The sequence below is a fragment of the Dipodomys merriami genome, unplaced genomic scaffold (genome assembly GCF_024711535.1).
Source record: "Dipodomys merriami isolate MVZ:Mamm:240054 unplaced genomic scaffold, mDipMer1.0.p SCAF_15, whole genome shotgun sequence".
Lineage (NCBI taxonomy): Eukaryota > Metazoa > Chordata > Mammalia > Rodentia > Heteromyidae > Dipodomys > Dipodomys merriami.
The window spans coordinates 105593-128310 of NW_027202826.1; the positions used below are offsets into that span (position 1 = coordinate 105593).

The 22718-nt window shown below is 42.6% G+C and overlaps 1 protein-coding gene across 1 annotated transcript; it reads left to right on the forward strand.

Moving 5' to 3' along the window:
• Window positions 1-647: 647 nt before the first annotated feature.
• On the forward strand, window positions 648-20893 carry LOC138826749 (ADP/ATP translocase 4). The gene is made up of 6 exons (XM_070021991.1): window positions 648-956; window positions 6822-6949; window positions 13329-13446; window positions 14047-14201; window positions 16380-16505; window positions 20529-20893. The coding sequence occupies exons 1-6, from the start codon at window positions 719-721 to the stop codon at window positions 20727-20729; spliced, it is 966 nt and encodes a 321-aa protein (XP_069878092.1). The 5' UTR covers window positions 648-718; the 3' UTR covers window positions 20730-20893.
• Window positions 20894-22718: the final 1825 nt, after the last annotated feature.

Sequence of the window (22718 nt, forward strand, 5' to 3'; positions counted from 1 at the left end):
AGGAGAGGGCCCGGGGCCTGGCCGCGTCCCCGCAGGAGCAGGAGAGAGCCCGGGGCCTGGCCGCGTCCCCGCAGGAGCAGGAGAGAGCCCGGGGCCCGGCCGCGTCCCCGCAGGAGCAGGAGCAGGAGAGGGCCCGGGGCCTGGCCGCGTCCCCGCAGGAGCAGGAGAGGGCCCGGGGCCCGGCCGCGTCCCCGCAGGAGCAGGAGAGAGCCCGGGGCCCGGCCGCGTCCCCGCAGGAGCAGGAGAGGGCCCGGGGCCCGGCCGCGTCCGCGCAGGAGCAGGAGAGAGCCCGGCCCCGCCGGCCTGGCCGCGTCCCCGCAGGAGCAGGAGAGAGCCCGGGCCCCGCCGGCCTGGCCGCGTCCCCGCAGGAGCAGGAGAGAGCCCGGGGCCCGGCCGCGTCCCCGCAGGAGCAGGAGAGGGCCCGGGGCCCGGCCGCGTCCGCGCAGGAGGACCGGGCCGCCCGAGGTGGAGGCTCCAGGCCCCTCGACGTGGAGACGCCGCGGCGCCTTTCAGGCACCTCGCGCCGCGTGGCCGGGTGTCGGGAGTCACGTGTTGTGTCGGGCCGGCGGCCGTTAGACGCGCCTGCGCAGCTCTGTGGGCGTCGCCGCCGGCGCGCAGACCTCCCGGCGTCCTCAGCGCCACTTTCCCGCCAGGACCAAGCTGCAGCGGTTTTCTCTCCCGGCCCCTGCGACTGCCGGTTCTGACGCTTCCTTCCACCATGCAGCGCGAGTCCGGGAAGAAGAAGCCAGAAAAGGGGGAGAAGCTGTTTGACCCCGTGTCCTTCGGGAAGGATCTGCTGGCCGGCGGTGTGGCGGCGGCCGTGTCCAAGACGGCGGTGGCGCCCATCGAGCGGGTGAAGCTGCTGCTGCAGGTGCAGGCGTCGTCCAAGCAGATCAGCCCCGAGGCGCGGTACAAGGGCATGTTGGACTGCCTGGTGCGGATTCCGCGCGAGCAGGGTGCGTACTGCAGGCCGCGCCGGCCGGGTCCCCCAGCTCCCCCCCCACTGCCCCCGCCGGCCGGGTCCCCCAGCTCCCCCCCCCTCCCGCCGGCCGGGTCCCCCAGCTCCCCCCCTCCCGCCGGCCGGGTCCCCCGGCTCCCCCCCTCCCGCCGGCCGGGTCCCCCGGCTCCCCCCCCACTGCCCCCGCCGGCCGGGTCCCCCAGCTCCCCCCCACTGCCCCCGCCGGCCGGGTCCCCCAGCTCCCCCCCCCCTCCCGCCGGCCGGGTCCCCCGGCTCCCCCCCCCCGCCGGCCGGGTCCCCCAGCTCCCCCCCACCCCCCCCGCCGGCCGGGTCCCCCAGCTCCCCCCCACTGCCCCCGCCGGCCGGGTCCCCCAGCTCCCCCCCCCGCCGGCCGGGTCCCCCAGCTCCCCCCCACTGCCCCCGCCGGCCGGGTCCCCCAGCTCCCCCCCACTGCCCCCGCCGGCCGGGTCCCCTAGCTCCCCCCCCCACTGCCCCCGCCGGCCGGGTCCCCCAGCTCCCCCCCCCGCCGGCCGGGTCCCCCAGCTCCCCCCCACTGCCCCCGCCGGCCGGGTACCCCGGCTCCCCCCCTCCCGCCGGCCGGGTCCCCCGGCTCCCCCCCCCACGGCCCCCGCCGGCCGGGTCCCCCGGCTCCCCCCCCACGGCCCCCGCCGGCCGGGTCCCCCGGCTCCCCCCCCACGGCCCCCGCCGGCCGGGTCCCCCGGCTCCCCCCCCACCCCCCCGCCGGCCGGGTCCCCCGGCTCCCCCCCACACGGCCCCCGCCGGCCGGGTCCCCCGGCTCCCCCCCACACTGCCCCCGCCGGCCGGGTCCCCCGGCTCCCCCCCACGGCCCCCGCCGGCCGGGTCCCCCGGCTCCCCCCCACTGCCCCCGCCGGCCGGGTCCCCCGGCTCCCCCCCCCCGCCGGCCGGGTCCCCCGGCTCCCCCCCACACGGCCCCCGCCGGCCGGGTCCCCCGGCTCCCCCCCCCCGCCGGCCGGGTCCCCCGGCTCCCCCCCACACTGCCCCCGCCGGCCGGGTCCCCCGGCTCCCCCCCACACGGCCCCCGCCGGCCGGGTCCCCAGTGCCGTGCTGGCCGCACAGACGTTGCCTCGCCTCGGCAGGTCTGGCCAAGAAGGCCTTAAATGCCGCCGCTCCCGCACCTCTCTCTCCACACCACCAGGACCGCGCCCGGCCTGGTGCGGTGCGGCGGGCGGGCGGGCCCCCACGGCCCCTGGCCAGGCCGAGAGCTGGCCGGCCTTCCCTCCGCCCAGCCAAGTGGAGCGCGCGCCACCGAGGTGTGCAAGCTAAGATTCGAATTACCAACCTCTCTTTTGGCAGCAGGCCCTTTTCTTTCTTCAATGTATTCGTCATGGATTTGTTTTTCCCGAAGACTGAAATGATTTGAAGAAGTGTGTTGTGGAACACTGCTGAAACAAACGGCTTTTTTACGCTACCTAAGGTGATAGGCTCATCAGAAATCCTAGCCACACTTAGATTTGGGTTCCACTGAGTGGGTTAAAGAAAGGCACTGGACCTATTCTATCTTTACACGAAATAGACCCCGCTCTCTATTTTACTGCTAGGTCTCGGGTCGGGTGCTCCCCATGCAGAGTCCCGGAGGCTGAGCAGGCGCCAGCCAGGCCACATGACATTAGCCTGCCTCTAAAAGAAAACTTCAAAAACAAAACCACACTTTTGTCCTTAGGGTTGTAGGAAAGCTCTGACGTATATGGACTCCAGTGATTTTTATTTGTTTTCTTGTCGGTTGTGGGGCTTGAACTCTGGGCCTGGGTGCTGTCCCTCAGCTCTTCAGCTCAAGGCCAGCGTCTGCCACTTGAGCCACAGCGCCACTTCCGGTTGTCTGAGTGGTTCATTGGAAAGAAAAGTCTCACGGACCTTCCTGCCCGGGCTGGCTTTGAACCTCGATCCTCAGATCTCAGCCTCCTGAGTAGTCAGGATGATAGACGTGAGACACCGTGCCTGGCATCCAGTGAAATTTTTTTTAACAAATGCTTTCTTTTTTAAAAAATTAAATGGTAGCAAGGAATCAGACCTAGAGCCTCATGCATGCTAGACAAGCATTCTACCATTAAGCCACATTCCTAGCCTCCAGTGAAATTTTTTTAAAATAACTTTAATGGCTATTTTCCCCTTTCTTTTATTTCTTTTATTTATTGTGTATGTGGTACCAAGGAATCGAACCCAGGGCCTCATGCATGCTAGGCAAGCATTCTACCACTAAGCCACATCCCCTGCCCTCCAGTGAAATTTTAAAAGCATCTAACTATATTTAAAACTTCCATCTGAGAGGGAAGCAGGAAGATTACAAGTTCATGGCCAACATGGGCTTAAAGCAAGGTCTGTTAAAAATAAGATAAAAAGAATGCTCATGTGGGAGCTAAGCTCACATCTTCTGCAATAAGTGGTTTACATCTCCCCATTCTCATTCATTTTATTAAAATTTCCCATTCTCTCCAGGGATTGTACATGAAAGGCATATGCATCTCTCCTGAGTTGTATTTAAGACCCTGCCAGATAAATCTAGGCCTTTTTATTGTTAGCACCTCTGCTTTAAATATTTAGGCAAATATTCTGGCCACATTGTGTTGATCAATGCTGGTTTATTTTGTATTTTAAATATTTAGAAGGTTTTTGTGGTTTTTAAAAAATTAAACACTTAAGCTAAAGCATGTTCAATTATAACTTGTAACTTTAGTGTTTTGTTGTTGTTTTCTCAGCGTTTTTGCTCAAAGATAACTACCACTTGAGCCAGTTTCACTTCCAAAGTGTTGGTAGTTAACTGGAGATGAGAGTCTCAAGGACTTTCCTGCCTAAGCTAGTTTTGAACGGAGATCCTTAGATCTCTGAGCTAAGATGACTAGTGTGAGCAACCAGCACCTACCTAGAGTTAATTTTAAATACTATCCTGATGACTACTTATTTATCCTCCAAGATGTGATGATTAGAAGCAATTTTTGTTGTTGTTGTTGATCGTGGGGCTTGAACTCTGGGCTTGGGCACTATCCCTCTGCTCTTCAGCTCAAGGCTAGCGCTCTACCGCTTGAGCCACAGCGCCACTTCCGGTTTTCTAGAGGTTTATTGGAGATATGAGTTTCACCGACTTTCCTTCCTGGGCTGGCTTTGAACCTTGATCCTCAGATCTCAGCCTCCTGTGTAGCTAGGATTACAAGCATGAGCTACCGGTGCCCAGCTTAGAAGCAAAATTTTAAGATGTTTTTCATTACAGACAAGTCATTTTAAAAAATCAGTGTGACATAGACTATGCTAAGGAATCAGTAACTCACAACATGGAGGATATTGCCACCTAGAAGCATTTTGGGGACTTACTTAGTACAGAGGGATATAACCCTAAACTTAAGTGATACAAAGTGTAAGGGTCAGGAATGGTACATGTCCTATACACAGTGTTACCATCCACTGGAAAAGCATGTTTGTGGTTATCTAAGCCTAGCACCTAACTCAGTTTTACTTCTGAACTATAAATTGATTACTTTCTATTGAATCTTTAATTTGTAAAAGACTGACTTGCATTTTTTTCAAACTCATACTAGAAGTATCCTATTTATATTATCACAAACTATTTGATCATTTTCCATCCAATAACAATAACCAGGATTCTAGGGAAGCTCCATATTATAATGACAACTATGAATTTCAAGAGTTACATACATAGATGTGTATTATTAATTATGGGAGTTCGTCAGTCATGGAGAATTGAGATAAGACTATTGATATCAAAGGTTTCCTTCATGTTAAGATGCAGTGCCTCATGCATATAATTTCAGCTATTCAGAAGGTGGAGATTGGGATGGTACAGGCCAGCCCAGACAAAGAAATCAGTGAAACATCATCTCAATAAAATGAGTATGATGGCACATATTTGTTGTGCCAGCTAACAGAAAGCCATAGGTAGGAGGATGATAGTCTAGGGCCAGCCTCAGGCAATAACATGAGAAACTACCTGAAAAATAACTAAAAAAAAGAAAAAGAAGACTGGGTGTGTAGCTAAGCACCTGCTTAGCAAGCATGAGGCCATAAGTTCAAACCCCAGTAGCACCCCTGAAAAATGGTTTCTTTCAGCAAGTGTGGTGTGATCCCAACTACTCTGGAGGAGGAGTCAGGGAAACCATAAATTTCCAGCCATCCTGGAAAACCAGAGCAAAGTAAGCAGGACCCTATCTCAAAAAAAAGGATGAGTGAGGAAGAATATAGTCCCCCCCACACACACACAAACAGTAAAACCCATTGAGATTGTTTAAGAAGAGAAAATGGGGAGAGAGACCACCTTCATGCTAGTCTGGAGGTGTGGTTCAAGTGCTAGCGTGTGAGTTGATCAAACAAGCCTCATAAGCTTAATGCCATGAATTCAAATTCCCGTGCCAGAAAAAAAAATTGCAGCCGGTATGATGGCTCACGTTTATAAGCTCAACTTCTCATTTTGGTAGTGATTATAAGACCCACAATTGGAGGTTAGACAAGGGGAAGTTAGCATGGCAATATCTCAACAAATAAGCAGAGTATAGTGGTACTCTTATAATGCTAGCTGTGTAAGGTAAATTAGGAAGACTGTGGTCCAAGATTTACTCCAGGCAAAACATCTGGGCAATACTTAAAAAAAAAAAAAAAGTAACACATCTGGGAGCATGAAATAGTGGAGCACCTGCCTACGAAGCATAAGGCCCTCAGTTCAAACTCTAGAACCTAAAAACCAAACAACTGCAAAAACAAAACAAAACAAAACGGGCTAGTACCATGACTTCAGTGATAAAGCACATGTCTAGCATGAAATGAAGAAATCCCTAAATTCAATCCCTAGCATCAACAACAAAATATTAGTCTCTCACTAAGACCTCTAGAGTTTTTCTTTTTTCTTTTTTTTGGGGGGAGGGGGATCTGGTTGTGGGGCCTGAACTCTGGGTCTGGGCACTGTCCTTCAGCTCTTCAGCTCAAGGCTAGTGCTCTACCACTTGAGCCACAGCACCACTTTTTTTGGCTTTTTTCTTTTTGCTTATGTGGTGCTGAGGAATCGAACCCAGGGCCTCAGGCATGCAAGGCAAGCGCTCTACCACTGAGCCACCTTCCCAGCCCTATAGAGGTTTTCTTGAATTGAAAAGGATCTCTTTTCCTAAATTCCAGCTCTCATTCAAAATGGCTTCAGAACATAAAGACAAGAGCACTTAGGGTTCTTTTGTGCCTTTCTCATTCTTATGGGTATACGTACAGAACAATAAATGGATATATGTGTTCTTTCTAGCCTACTTGTAATGGCTTTATCATCATAGGAATTGTATATGAAAATTTGAAGATGAGATACACAGAGGGGGACAGGGGAAGCGAGCACCATTCCTGGGATTTAAACTCAGGTCCTGGGTACAGTCCCTGAGCTTCATTGCTCAAAACTTGCATTCTGTCATTTGAGCTACATCTCTACTTCAGCTTTTTGGTGATTAATTGGAGGTAAAGTCTTGTGGACTTTCCTGCCCGAGCAGGCTTAGAACTGTGATCTTCAGATCTCAGCCTTCTAAGTAGGAATACAGGTGTAAACCTGATGTCTGGCTGAAGATGAAGTTAAAGATTGCTAGACTTTGAGAAATGCTAATGGGCTTTGCTTTTCTACTACTAAAGATCTCTGAATTCAGCTGATAATGCTTTCCATAGGCATTTAGTTATCCAAAACCCTTTATTTGAAATTAACAAAATTGAAACAGGCTGTTTAGAGTTAGTAGTAAACTTTTCCTTATGGGAAGAGTATGCTTATAAAATGCAAAGTCAAATTTGTTAAAACCAGAAATTCTTTAATAATAATGCATTATAGGTTCATATTCGTATATGTTTACCTCTGTAGGTTTCTTCAGTTATTGGCGTGGCAATTTGGCAAATGTTATCAGGTATTTTCCAACACAAGCTCTAAATTTTGCTTTCAAGGACAAATACAAACAGCTTTTCATGTCGGGAGTTAATAAAGAAAAACAGGTATCTATATTTCAGTTTCTCTAAAATTTTGTAAGAAATCGTTGAATTTGTCTTGTGATGTTTTATTTGTGGAGGAAGTATTCTAATGGTGGTGGAAATAATAAAACTGAATATTAACTTCACAAATTTCATTATATATTCAGTTACGAAAATACATCAAATGAATTCTATTAGCTTTAACAAGTTTCACTGAATCTCACATCTTTAATAATAGAGAAATCTTTTTGTCTCAAGGCAATTTTCTAACTATTAAATGTAATTTTCAGCTTATAATTACTGATTTTCTTAAGCATTAAAAACAAGAAGTACATATTTCCCATCACTAAGGTAATTTATTTCCTAAAGTACTAATTTTTTTTCTTTGTAAGTCAGTATCTGTTTAGCTGCAATTGAAATGTGTAGGAAGACTAAATCATCAACAGGAAAATGATACATTTAAGGTAGAAAATTCTGGGTTTTTTAAAAATTGAAAGTGCTTTTTATTTTTCATGGTATATAAATTACACATTATTTGTCCTGATTCCTATTTGTTTTTATGTGTCCAATACATTGTAATTACATCATTTCCAGTGTCTTCCCCTCACCCTTACAAAATCTCTGTTCTCTCCCTCTATTAACCCTTTCTCTTCATCTTGTTGTTCCTCATCCCTACCTCAACCAGGCTATTGGAGCAGATAATTAAAAAGTAATTGCTGCTGGGCGCCAGTCTCATGCCTGTAATCCTAGCTACTCAGGAGGCTGAGGATTGCGGTTCAAAGCCAGCCTGGGCAGGAAAGTCCGTGAGACTCTTATCTCCAATAAACCACCAGAAAACTAGAAGTGGTGCTGTGTCTCAAGTGGTAGAGTGCTAGCCTTGAGCTGAAGAGCTCAGGGAAGTGCCCAGGCCCAGAGTTCAAGACCCACCTACCACCACCAAAAAAAAAAAAAAAAAAAGCAACTGAGCACCAATGGCTCACACGTGTAATCCTAGCTTCTCCGGAGGCTGAGATCTGAGGAACCCAGTTCAAAGCCAGCCCGGGCAGGAAAGTCCAAGAGACTCTTTTATCTCCAATTAATAACCAGGAAAAAAACAGAAGTTGTGTTGTGACTCGAGTGGTACAGTGCTTACCTTGCTCTGAAGCTCAGGCTCAGAGTTCAAGCCCTACAACCAACAACAACAACAACAAAAAACAACTGCTGACTGGGGTGCTGGTGGCTCATGTTGTAATCCTAGCTACTCAGAAGACTGAGATCTGAGGATTGCAGTTTGAGGTCAGCACAGGCAGAAAAATCTGTGAGACTCTTATCTCCAATTAACCAGCAAAAAGCTAGACCTAGAGACGTGGCTCAAATAGTAGAGCAAAAAAAAAAAAAAGCAACACCCAGGCCCAGAGTTCAAGCCCCAGGACCAACCAATACAACAAGAACAGCAACCAAAAAAAAAAACAAACCAACAATTTCAGCAATTTAAAAAAAGCCAAGCAAGAGTACAAGGTCCTGAGTTCAAGTTCAGTATCAGAACACACACAAAAAGAAATAAAAACTGTGGAGCATTTCTTTGTGTCCTTTAATTTCCTTTTTATACTCATTTCCTTTTTTCATGAATTTATTTCACTTAAAATACTTGTTGTTATTGTTGTTGTCAGTTGTGGGCCTGAACTCTGGGCCTAGCCGTTGTCCCTCAGCTCTTCAGCTCAAGGCTAGTGCTCTACCACTGAGCCATCTTCCCAGCTCCATCACTTAAAGTTTTTACTGAATGCTTTTCACTGCCTTTTATCTTGTAGAGGGCCCAGAGGTAACTGAGGAAATTTTTAGACTTAGAATTAGATTTGGATTTGGGTTCTGGCATTGTTCATTTAGTTGTGTTTGTTTTTGAGAGTCGCTTTTCTAATTCCTAGCATAATGTTTGCCTTATAAAAATAAGTATTAAAGATTCTCACCTTTTTAAGCTGACAACTCTAATAATTGGAAGTTTGGGCTCAGACTTTTCTGTGTCAAGGGTACCTAAAACTACCCTGTGGTTTAATGATTCATTAGAGTGATCCATAAACCTCAGAAAAATGGCATAAACTTTGAAGCTCTCCTCCTCCACCTACATGTAGGCTCAAGTATTGAAGTGTTGGTCTCCAGCTTGTGTACTGATAGAAGAATGAATCCATTGGTGAAGGTTCATACTAAATGGGCTGTAAGGAGGCAGGACCTGAATGTATGTCTGTGAAGTGCATATTTTGTCCATGGCTCTTTCCTGTTATTCTCTGTGGCTCCCATGCTGCTGTGATCTTCTGCCTCACCATGGCCCTGGAAACGGCCTAGCCAAAGGACCCTAAACGGAAACCTCTGAAACCATGAGGCAAAATAAATCTGCCCTCTTTTTGTTTATGTTGGGTATTTTGTCACAGCACTGGAAAGTGACTAAAGCTGTTTTGAGGTTTTGTTTGTTGGTTTGCTTTCTTTTGTTTTACAGTGCTAAGGATTAAACTGAGAATGCTACACAAGTACTCTACCATTAAGTTATATCCTCAGCCATATCATGGTTTATTACAACAAAAAGATTCCAGTTACAAGCAGTAAAAGGGGAAATAGCACATAGCAAAGAGTCTAGGAGAATCCAAATACAAGCTTCTAGTTCTCTTTCCTAGTAGAGTTTCATACTTCTCCCAACAACTCATGACAAAACATGAGATGTGTTCCCAACCCAGGTTGCTTCCTGAAACCTTGGTGCCTATTCAGTCAGTTGCATAAGTGTAGAATGTAATTGACCATAGCTACTCAGTATCTAGTCCCCTTTACAGGTCAGACTTACAGCCTACCTAAAACCCAGGCACACCATAAATCACAAATGTTAACACAAATATTCCAGTAATTCATTTACCTCATTCCATTGTAGACCTTGAAATGGCTTGATAAATGTGCTCTATCCCACTTTGATGGCAATCTGATACCAGGACTACCCACCAAGGGACTTCCCAGAAAACATAACTTTCTGTGACCCCAGAGATAGGCCTGATGATGTTGGTCTGAGCTGTAGATCCTGAAACAACACTATGATAGGATGGATTCTAGCCTCCCCTGCCCAGCTGTGGACTATGAACATTCAGCCTGTCTAAAGACCCACCTAGTGATCCACCAGGAACCAGATGGAAGAAGCCACTTCTGTCAGCACTTGTAGTATAAGTACCACCATTTTAAAACCATAAAGCAGGGCTGGGAAGGTGGCTCAGTGGTAGAGCACTTGCCTTGCATGCATGAGGCCCTGGGTTCGATTCCTCAGCACCACATAAGCAAAAAGGAAAAAGCCGGAAGTGGCGCTGTGGCTCAAGTGGTAGCACGCTAGCCTTGAGCTGAAGAGCTGAGGGACAACGCCCAGGCCCAGAGTTCAGGCCCCACGACCACCACCACCCCCCCAAAAAAAGCAAAAAAACAACAACAAATAAAAACATAAAGCAGTTTCTCATCATAGCAGAAGCTCTTGGATTAAGGTTTTGAAGACAGTCTAGTCCACTCAAGGACTAGATAGGATCCCCACCTGCTAGAGATCCTGTAAAAGGCATACCAACTGCAGTCTCCACTGAGGACACAGAAGCAGATGTTATTTGGATCTAATGCCATAATACTGGAGACAGTACCATCTGAAACTAGTATTGATGAACCTAATCAGTAAAGACTTAAAGGTTCGCACAAAACAATGAAAGGCAACATGGAAAATAAAAATTAGACAAATAACACCGCCAGAGGAAACTAATAAAACTAATAACTTGCCCTAAAGAAATAGAGATATTAAACATGTAAAAATAATTTTAAAAATCTTAAAGAAACAATAAAATGCAAGGAAACAGGAAGCCAAAGTAAGAAAATAATGCACGAACAAAGTGGAAACTTACTGAAGTAGAAAACAAAAAAGGACCCAAAGTCAGGTGCTAGTGGCTCACATCTATAATCCTAGCTACTCTGGAGGCTGAGATGTGAGGATCATTGTTCAAAGCCAGCTCCAGCAGGAAAGTCTGATACTCTTCTCTCCAATAAAAAAGCTAGAAGTGGCACTGTGGCTCAAGTGGTAGAGTGTTAGACTAGCACAGAGAGGCTCAGGGACAGAGCCCAGGCCCTTAGTTCCAGCCCCACAACCAGCCAAAAAAAGGACAAATAGAAATCAAGTAACTAGAGAGAATGGTGACAGAAATGAAAAACTAAATTGCTTCAACAATTGATTTCTCCTGCAGAAGACAGAATGACTGAGTCAGCTGAGATTGGTCAATTCGAAAAAATAAAAATTGAGTGAGTAAAGCATGAAGACTTATAAGACACCACCAGACATTCACACGTATGAATTGCTGGAGTATAAAGAGGAGGAAAAGCTGGGCGCCGGTGGCCCATGCCTGTCATCCTAGCTACTCAGGAGGCTGAGATCTGAGAATCGAGGTTCAAAGCCAGCCCGGGCAGGAGAGACCATGAGACTCCTATCTCCAATAAACCATTAGAAAACCGGAAGTGGTGCTGTAGCTCAAGTAGTAGAGTACTTGCCTTGAGCTGAAGAGCTGAGGGACAGCGCCCAAGCCCAGAGTTCAAGGCCCATGACCGACAAAAATAAAAAAATAAAATAAAGAGGAGGAAAATAGAGCTTTTTAAAGAAAATGATCTTGGATCATCAGATTAGAGCTAATCATCAGATTAGAAAGCTTTGAAGACTCCAAGAACAATTTAAAAAGTAATACTCAGAGCCACATTATAGTTAAATTGTCAGAAGTCAAACCCAACCAATCTTGAAAGCATCCAGAAAGAAAAAAGTGTGTATAAGAGCCCTTATAAACCTATGAATGGGGTAGGGGTATGACTTAAGTTTGCCTTACAAACATGAGGCCCTAAGTTTAGACCCTAGCACTGCCCAAATTAAAAAAAAAAAAAAAAAAAAAAAAGCCATATGGATGGACTTCTCAATAGAAACCTTGTAAGCTGAGAGGGAATGGGATGCATATTCAAAATACTAAAAGAAAAAAAAATCATACTATATCTGTTAAAAGTCCTATAATGATAGGTGCACACGCATAAACACACACACACACACACACACACACACACACACACACAACTGGCACTGGTGGCTTGCTTGTAATCCTAGCTACTGAAGAGGCTGAGATCTGAGGATTGCTATTTTGCTATCTGAAGCCAACTCTGAGGGGAAAAAAAAGTCCTTAGGTTCTTACCTGCAATTAACTGCAAAAATCTAGAAGTGAAACTATGGCTCAAATAGTAGAACACAAATTTGAGGGGAAAAAAATCTGAGGAACAGTGACCAGCCCCAGAGTTCAAGCCCTAGTACTGGCACGAGGAGGGGGGAAAAAGCCTCCCTAGAGAATTCTTTACCACCCTTGAAAGAAATGCAAAAGGGGATTCCTTGAGTTGAAATTAAAGGACACTAACATCACAAAACATACTAAGGTATAAATATCACTGGAAAAGGAACATACAAATTGAGAATATTCTAATAATGTAAAGGTCATACATCATTTTTTTCACAGTTGCCAGACAAGCAAGCTCTACCACTTGTGCATGCCTCTGGCAATTACAGGTTTATTTTATTTTTGTTCTCGCACTTTTACCCGGACAGCCTCCAATTACAATCCTCCTCTCTTGCCTCTACATTAGCTGAGGTTAAGTATGCCCCACTGGGCTTGTACGTCATTTTTAATTCTATTGTGTCAGCATCTAAACTACATCTCACTTGAGGGGATGGAGCATTTGGGCTAGGTGGAGGAAAGAAGAGTAATAGGATGGTGACACTAATCAAAAGGCATCGTATGCATAAATTGGCATGTTGAATCGAAACCTCTTTGTACTACTATTGAAAGATAATGATAAAAATAAGCAGGAAACAAAGGATAGGGATTAGGGGTATATCTCAGTGTTAACAGAAATTGACTAACATGTGAGGTCTTGTTTTCCATTCCCAACATTACAAAAAAAAAAAAAAGATTACATGGGTCTGAGGATATGCAGGAAAATACTTTGGTAATATGGTATGCATTATCAGACGTTTGTTTTATAAAAGTAGCTTGTGACCAGACTCTGCTGGCTCACTCCTGTAATACAAGCTTCTCAGGAGGCTGAAATTTCAGGATCAAGGTTCAAAGTTAGTTTGGACAAGAAAGTCCATGAGGCTCTTAACTCCAGTTAACAAAAAAATGTAAAAAGTGGATCTGTGGCTCAAGTTATAAAGTGCTAGACTTAAGCAAAAATGCTCAGGGATAGTTCCCAGTTCCTGAATTCAAGCACCAAGATTGGCATACACACATAAAATAAGTGCCTTGTAAATCTAGTTTTATTTTGTTTTACAAGATAAGAGTTTATGGATATTTTGAGTTTATTCCATAGTTTAATAAGTCTTTTCTTAATTAATACGTTTCAGTTCTGGAGGTGGTTTTTGGCAAATCTGGCTTCTGGTGGAGCTGCTGGGGCAACATCCTTATGTGTAGTATATCCACTGGATTTTGCCCGAACCCGTTTAGGTGTTGATATTGGAAAAGGTATGATATTTTTATAAGTATTCTTTCTTTTTTGTGTTATGTATTATAGAAGTAGGCTGTTTCATCATTATTGCCAGATATATTCTAAAAAATTTATTCCCAACAAGTTTAGAGTTATAGGGACTAAAGTATGCTACTTTTTTATGTCTTATAGAGAGAGGGATTAGACCATTGCATTGAAAGCCTGACACAAAGCCTGCATTTAACTTGGTTTCATCTTTTTCTCTAAGATCTCTCCATATACCTTATTCTTGTCTACATTATGGTTACACTTAAGTGAAATGTACAGGTTTCCCTTATCCTTTTCCCAGTTTTTTTTTTTTTTGTAGTAACTTCTGGCAATTTTAGTGAAGTGTTTCAATTCAGATTGCTTGAATTAGATTGCTTTTACGATAAATTAATAATTTCAGTTTATTTCTTGTAAAATTCTACTAGAAATCTTGATTATACTAAAAAATGCAAGAGTCTTGTTTGTGTCTTCATGTTAGATTTCAAGTTGGCAGTTTCAGTATTTAAATCTTTAAAGTGTTTGATTTACTTTGATTAAAATGTATATTTAATATATGATGTTACTAATAGTTTTTAATGATTTTGTTTTAGGTCCTGAAGAGAGACAGTTCAAGGGTTTAGGTGACTGTATTATGAAAATAGCAAAATCAGATGGAATTATTGGCTTATACCAAGGATTTGGTGTTTCGGTTCAGGGCATTATTGTGTACCGAGCCTCTTACTTTGGAGCTTATGACACAGTTAAGGTAACTTGAGAACTTTAACTTCTGTATATTAGATGATTTCCTTTTATTGATTGTTCTAATTAGTAATATATTCAGCATATATGATTTCTTTCTTTCTTTCTTTCTTTTTTGCTGGTCCTGGGACTTGAACTAGGGGCCTACACTCTATCCCTGAGTTTCTTTTGCTAAAGGCTGGCACTCTACCACTTGAGCCATAGTGCCACTTCTGGCTTTTTCTGAGTAGTTTTTTGGAAATAATAGATTCATGGACTTTCCTGCCCAGGCTGGCTTCAAACCGTGACCCTCAGATGTCAGCTTCCTGAGTAGGTAGGATTACTTACAGGGGTGAGCCACTGGCACCCCCCTTTATGATCCTCTTCTTTTTTTTTTTGGTAGGTTGTGGGGTTTAAACTCAGGGCCTGGGCACTATCCCTGAGCCTCTCTATGCTCAAGGCTAGTGCTCTATCACTTGAGCCACAGTGCCATTTCTGGCTTTTTCTGAATAGTTCACTGGAGAGAAGAATCTCACAGACTTTCCTGCCCAGGCTGGCTTTGTCCCTCAATCCACAGATCTCATCCTCCTGAGTAGCTAGGGTTACAGGTGTGAGCCACTGGCACCTGGTCTTTATGATCCTTTCATATACATTTTTAGGTGATAAAATCAAAGAGAAGAAATTCTATTTACCCATGCATAATTGCCATAACCTGATTAAATGTAAATATAGTGTGGATTTGACTTTGTGTATAAAGTATGTATCAAAATATATTGATACATTCTTTATACATATAAAGTATATGTAAAATATATATATATCTTGTGTGATATTTTCACTGTATGTACATCATGTTGCAAGTGGAAATTATACCTAATTAGGCTTATATCCTAATCAAAATCTTTCACCTAAAGACATCTAACGTTTTCCTTATTTTACTTTAACTTTATTACATAGAAAGTTTATTACATTTTTTACATAGAAATACTCAATTTACTATTATTGTGGGAAATTTGAAATTTTTAATTAAGTGAATGTTACTATGGCTTAGTTATCTGCTGGATACTGTTTCTGTGTTTTATTCTCTGGGTTTCTTAAATTTTGCCTGTATTTCAGATTTTAATAGCACTTCCTTTAAGAAAAAGAAAAATCATGACAATGGCTACTGTGTTTAAACTATTAGTTTTAGAAATCTTATACCCTTTATGTTCTGGAATGGCTTAAGAATTCTATTTGGAGGATAAGTAGCTTAGGAATGGTTAAGTAATTTATTTAATAAACAACAAGCAATAACCTTTTACTCTAAGTCTCTACAGCAAAATATTTCCAAAGAGAAATAATGAAATTGTTATCAGCGTTATTTAATAAAGGCGATTAAACTTAAGGAAATTTTTATAATAATATATATCTGCCCTTCCTAAGTATAGATGTAATTGAATCTCATTTTTACTGTTGTCTGGAAAGATTAGTTTTAGTTTTTAGACAAATATGTTAATAGAAAAAAAGTATCACAGATTTTTTTTTTTTTTTGTCGGTTGTGGGGCTTGAACTCTGGGCCTGAGCCCTGTCCCTTAGCTCTATCAGCTCAAGGCTAGTGCTATACCACTTGAGCCACAACACCACTTCCGGTTTTCTGGCAGTTTATTGGGATAAGAGTTTCACAGACTTTCCTGCCGGGGCTGGCTTTAATCTGCAATCCTCAGGTCTCAGCCTCCTGAGTAGCTAGGATTACAGGTCTGAGCCACTGGCACCGGCTTCACAGAAAATTTTATGTGTACTCCATCTCTGCTTTTCCCTGTTATCTCCAGTAGTAGTTGTGAAATGTGTGTTTCTTCACTAGCTTAGAGCTTTAAAGCTGATTACCAGATACCAACTACTGATAAAAATAGCTATCATTCTTTCTCTTTTATTTTTTTTCAACTCCATAAGGAAGAGACATAGAAGATTTGGTTTGATTACTGGCTGCTACCTTCCCAGTTTTACGTGTCTTTAGTAACAAATCCCTTTTAATAGCAAGTATGCTCTTTTTTCTAAATATACCTTTGAAGTTTAGTCATATAAGTCGTTCTTCTTTGTTATTATATCCAACTAGTTTTATTACATTTTACATATAATTATACCTCTTATACATTTATAAGAATTCTTTTGACTTAAGAAGTTAAGATATTTTAGAAAATTGGTTACTTGATACATTTTTCTTTCCTAGGGCTTGTTACCAAAACCAAAGGAAACCCCATTTCTTGTCTCCTTTATCATTGCTCAAATTGTGACTACATGTTCTGGAATACTCTCTTATCCCTTTGACACAGTTAGAAGACGTATGATGATGCAGGTATTTCATATTTAATTTGCAAACTTAATTGAATGCTCTACTATTTCTGATATGCATGTGTAATGTATTGAAATTTCAGAGAGATTTTCACTGAAAGAGAGCATTTATTTTACTTAGCTAAAATAAATATGTGCTATTAAATTTTTGTATACGTGTTATATTCTTTTTCATCCTAAAATGGCATCAGCCAGCTGAGCTACTTCTCTGGCATCAGAACAGAAATGCCTTATACTCTGAAAGCATATAATGCTTGGAGGGTAGAGGTGGATGAAAGAGATTGGATGAGTATGTTTATCTTAAACTGGAATATTAAGTAGAATAAGTCCATTATCAAGCCATTGGCATAATTATTATAGTTTATTTTGATAAAAGCAAACAATTTTTAACTCCAAGGATGAAAGTTTATAATAGTTTATGTTCTAAATATAAATCCCTAAACCAAAATTTTAAAGATTTCAACTATAACCCCTACTTGTTAATTCCTCAGAAAATATCAGAATACTTAATGTGCTACATTTTGATGACACTAATAAGATAGAACCTGTACCCAAATCATAGTCTAGTATTGAAGACATGCAATTAATAGAAATGTGTCAGTTCCAGGAATGCATAGAAGAGGGATGCCCACAGACTTTAGGTGGTCCAATGTGACCTTCTAGAAAATCGCAGTAAATAAGCTATCTTTAGACAGGAAGAGAACATTCTAAGCATAGCAGTGTGCAAAAGTAGTTTGAGAAGTTCACTATAGTCATTCACATGTTTTACAAGGGCACATGAAAATAATCACACCAGAAAGCTAAAATAGAAATGTAGTGCCTATGATGTGTCATATACTGTGCTCAAAACTATCCAGTGAGATTAGGTTACTATCATTGTTTTTACTTTTTGCTGTTGGTGGTGGTGGTGGTCATGGGGCTTAAAGTCAGGGCTTAGGCATGTTTTTGCTCAAGGTTAATGCCCTACCACTTTGAGACACAACTCCACATCCAGTTTTTAGGTGATTAATGAGAGTTAAGGGTCTCATGGACTTTTCTGCTTGGGCTGACTTCAAGCCATGATCCTCAATCTCAGCCTTCTGGCTTTATCTCTGTAAACATCCTGGAAGAATCAAGGAGGGCAAATAGAAGTGTAACACCTCTTACTTGACTTGTGGATTACCTTCAGTGCTTGGTTCCTTTTACATATTCCTATAATTAGTTCTAGTTTAATACATATACACTTTTAAAAATAATTTAATTGATAGATGTATTTATGGGTCACAGTCTGATGTTTCATTGCATATATACATGTACTCAATCTGAATAATAGCATATTAGTCACTTCAAACATTAGAACATCAAGCATGATGCCAAGTGATTCACACTTGTAATCCTAGCTACTCAAGTGGCTGTGAACTCAGGATTGCAGTTCAGATCAGCCCAGGCAGAACTAGCAAAAAGCCAGAAGTGGAGCTGTAGCTTACATGTTAGCATGCCAGCCTTGAGTGGAAAAGCTGAGGGAGAGTTCACTGGTCCTTGAGTTAAAACCCCAGTGCTGGCACCAAAAAGTAAAAAATTAAAAAAAATAGAATATCTTTATAGTGGGAATATTCAAAATCCTAAATTTCATGATTTTTTTTTTTTTTTGCCAGTCCTGGGGCTTGAACTCAGGGCCTGGCACTGTCCCTGAGCTTCTTTTGCTCAAGGCCTGTGCTCTACCACTTAAGGCACAGCGCCACTTCTGGCTTTTTCTGTGTATGTGGTACCGAGGAATTGAACCCAGGGCTTTATTCATGCAATGCAAGCACTTTACCACTAAGCTACCTGCCCAGCCCATCATGAGTTTTTGACAGCTGTTCTTGACTAAGAAAATAATCATTGTTTTGGGAAGTATTTAAAGATGGAATGTGATATAAACAACCGCTTTCCACCTGATAACACAAAGAACTGGAGATTCAGGCAAGGTTCCAGTGTCTCACGCCTGTAATCCTAGCTACTCAGGAGACTGAGATCTGAGGATCGAGGTTCAAACCAGCCCAGGCAGGAAAGACTGTGAGACTCCTACCTCTAATAAACCACCAGAAAACTGGAAGTGGTGCTGTAGCTCAAGTGGTAGAGCGCCAGCTTTGAGCTGAAGAGGTGAGGGACAGTGCCCAAGCCCAGAGTTCAAGCTCTATGACTGACCAAAAAAAAAAAAAAAAAATTGGAGATTCAAATTAATGTGTTAGAGATGCTATAATAAGTATAGGTCTCACAGCTCTAAAGGCTTGAAATCTAAGACCAGGGTATTAGTTTCTTCTGAGGGCCTCACCTCAGTTTGTAGATGGCCATCTTCTTCCTGATGCTTTTCATGGTCCTTCCCTGTTGCTCCATATTAGGGTCCATTCTAGTGATCTTATTTAACATTAATTATCCTTAAAGACTGTCCAAATACAGTCCTACTCTGAGGTACTTAAGGGCTTAGTTTCCAACCTATAAATTTGGAGGAGACATACTCATTCAATAATTAGACTGTTTCATTTTTATATTTTATTTTTATATTTTACAACTTTGTTATTCTTACTAGAGGATTATTTACATGCATAAATGTCTAATTGGCAAATAATGATTATCTCTTTTCAGTTGTTACACCTTTAATATTTTCTGCACTCATTGAGACCTCTAATTCAGTTTTATAACAAAGAAATAGTAACTGATGATCTTTTTGTTCCTGCTTTTACAGGGGATACCTTCAATGTTTTATGTTAGCTGGCAGGGAGGGGAGAGGGGAGTTGTAATCATTATCATGTTATAGCAGTTCTTTTCTATTTGTGGTTTACAGCTTTTCCTGTTGTGGGACTTGATCTCAGTGCCTCACCTGTGCCTTGGCTTTATTGCTCATGGCTGGCCCTCTACCACTTGACCCACACCTCCATTCTGGCATTTTGCTGGTTTTTTGGAGTCTCTAACTTTCCTGCTCAGACTTTGAATCATGATCTTCTGATCTCAGCCTCCTAAGTAGATAAGATTTTAGATGTGAGGGTTTCAATTTTTATTTTATTTTGGTCATGGGGCTTGAAGTCAGGGTCTGGGTGCTGTCCCTGAGCTCTTTGGCTCTAGGCTAGAACCTACCACTTTGAGCCACAGCATCACTTAATGGTTTTCTGGTGGAGCTAAGAGTCTAACAAACTTTCCTGTCAGGCTGGCCTTGAACTGTGAGCCTCAGATCTCAGTATGCTGAGTTGCTAGGATTACAGGTGTAAGCCACCAGCACCCAGCATTTTTTAACTTTTGATATACTTACTTTGTTTATTCTCTATTTCCTTTATTTTTAGTGGTTATTTGGTTGTTTATTAGTCATATATATATATATTTTGGGGGGGTCCAGTTGTGGGGCCTGAACTCTGGGCCTGGGCACTGTCCCTCAGCTCTTCAGCTCAAGGCTAGCGCTCTTCCACTTGAGCCACAGTGCCACTTCTGGCTTTTTTCTTTTTGCTTATGTGGTGCTGAGGAATCGAACCCAGGGCCTCATGTATGCAAGGCAAGTATTCTACCATTGAGCCACCTTCCCAGCCCCTAGTCTTATATTTTTAAAAAATGTTTATGTTGGCCCTTATTTTCTTTTCTAATACTAATTAATTTCCTTATAAATTACTATTCATTACTATTCATCTTACAGATATAGATAAGAAAGTGTGTTTTCTTTGTTTTTATGGTACTTAATTTGGAATCCTTTGTGCTTTCTAGGCAGGTACTCTACCATTAGAGCCATGCCTCTAAGCCCAGTTTTCAGAAATTTCTGAAAAGTGTCTTTCTAATATCAAAATGTTATTTCTCTATGTTTTTTGCTCTTAAATTTTCGCTTAACTGTGGTGTGATAAAAAGATGAATCATAGTCTGTGAAAAGCCATCCTTTGCGATTCAGTCAGCTTTCAATGTCTGAAAGTGAGGTAAGATACGCTCACTAACTCAACGTAGTGTTACTTTTATCTATCCTTAGTGCTGCTAGAAAGCAACCTTAAAAGATAACAAGATAATACAAAAGTTTCTGTCTTTCTTTATACAGAGTGGTGAGTCTCAGCGGCAATATAAAGGAACCTTAGACTGCTTTATGAAAATATACCAACATGAGGGAATTGGTGCATTTTTTCGTGGTGCCTTCTCCAACATCCTTCGTGGTACAGGGGGTGCTTTGGTGTTAGTGTTATATGACAAATTTAAAGAATTTCTTAATATTGATATTGGAGGTAGTTCATCAGGAGTTTGAAAAATGCATGCATTTAAGTTATTAGGCATACAAACCACAGCTATGTGATAGTGTATTTTGATAGTGTATTATTACTGTCAGTATTTCTTACAGTGCTAATTGTTTAATAAAGCATAAGCTTGGATTTAAATATTAAAAATCAGATAAATGTGAATTTCCCTTCTATTTACACTCAAACATTTCAGTGAGAAATTTTACTTTTATGTTGTATATGTTGTTTCTGTTAATTTAAAATTTTTTCTTACATGTATGATAAAAATTAAATTATATAATGCTGAAATCTAAGAAACCCTTTTTAATTATTCATTTAATGTTTTCCCTTTTTTTTTTTTTTGGGTCCAGTTGTGGGGCCTGAACTCTGGGCCTGGCTGCTGTCCCTCAGCTCTTCAGCTCAAGGCTAGCGCTCTACCACTTGAGCCACAGCGCCACTTCCGGCTTTTTGCTTTTTTCTTTTGTGGTGCTGAGGAATCGAACCCAGGGCCTCATGCATGCAAGGCAAGCGCTCTAATCGAACCCAGGGCCTCATGCATGCAAGGCAAGCGCTCTACCACTGAGCCACCTTCCCAGCCCTGTTTTCCCATTTAAAAAAAATCATATTGCCTAACAATTATTTCTTAAAGATTATCAAAAGTTACCATCATAATAACTTAGACATAAGCTTGCTTCTACATCTCTACTAATATAGTACTTATAGTACCGTAAAGCTTCTGAAAGGCACAGATTATAGATCTGATCATTAAAAAATAATGACTTGGGGGGAAAGGTGGCTCTGTGGTAGAGCGCTTGCCTTTGTATGCATGAGGCCCTAGGTTCGATTCCTTAGCACCACATAAGCAGAAGAAAAAAAAAAGCCAGAAGTGGCACTGTGGCTCAAGTGGTAAAGTGCTACCCTTGAGCTGAAGAGCTGAGGGATAGCGCCCAGGCCCAGAGTTCAGGCCCCATGACTGGACCCCCCCCAAAAAAAAAATAATGACTTAAATGACAATATACAACTGAAGTTGGAAGATAAAATATATACAATGATTTGTCTGCTAGTCTTTAAACAAAGTGAATCTATTATCTTGGAGCAAAAAAAAAAAAATCCCTTACAAATTAGTTTTAACTTTCTGTATTGATAATAAAGAAAGTTTAAAACTGTTATGTTTTTTTTTCTCTCTGGTTCTAACATTACCTAGTAAGTAGAAACAGCAACTTTTCTGTCAGGTTCATTTTGATTTTTGTCTTCACAAAACAAAATCACTGTGTAGCCCAGGCTGGCCTCAAAACTTTCAGTCTTCCTTCCTCAGCTTCCAAGGTGCTAGGATTATGGGTATGCACCACCACCATGCCCAGCTTTTGTCTTTTTTTTTTTTTCTTTTTGCTGGTACCTGGGCTTGAATTCAGGGTCTCAAATTCACTATGCTTAGTTGCTCATAGCTGGCATTACACCACTTTGAGTCATGTTACAGCCTGTGTTTTTGCCCGTTAATCTAGTCTCACAGACTTTTCTGTTGAGGCTGGGTTTGAACTGAGATCCTGCAGATCTTAGCCTCCTGAGTAGCTAGGATTGTAGGCATGAGCCACTGACACCTAGGTAGATTTTTCTTAAAGATATATGTTTATCAAGCTGAGCATGGTGAGACTTGCCTGTAATCCTGACATTCCAGAAGAAGACTAAGAGTTCAAGGCTATCCTCTCTCTCGCTCTCTCTCTGCCTCTCTTTCTCTCTTTCACTCTCTCTCTCTTACACACACACACATTTCTCTATGAAGAAATAGAAGCAGCATTCTCAATGTTTTATAGAAAATTCTTAGAAAATGGAATACTTGAAATATTTTTAAGTTTTACATATTCTGTACTCTTACAATCTAGTAAAGTTATAATCTAGAGTTCATACCCTAATAAATGGGAAACACAAATAATAGAATGTAGAAAGAAATAATAAAACAAAGTAAAAAGTGCTACCTTCATGGCTCACACCTGTAATCCTAACTACTCAGGAGGCTGAGA

Coding starts and splice junctions, on each gene's coding strand:
- LOC138826749 (XM_070021991.1), top strand. CDS start 719: ATGCAGCGCGAGTCCGGGAAGAAGAAGCCAGAAAAGGGGGAGAAGCTG. Junction 957..6,821: donor GCGGATTCCGCGCGAGCAGG/GTGCGTACTGCA, acceptor TTACCTCTGTAG/GTTTCTTCAGTTATTGGCGT. Junction 13,447..14,046: donor AGGTGTTGATATTGGAAAAG/GTATGATATTTT, acceptor ATTTTGTTTTAG/GTCCTGAAGAGAGACAGTTC.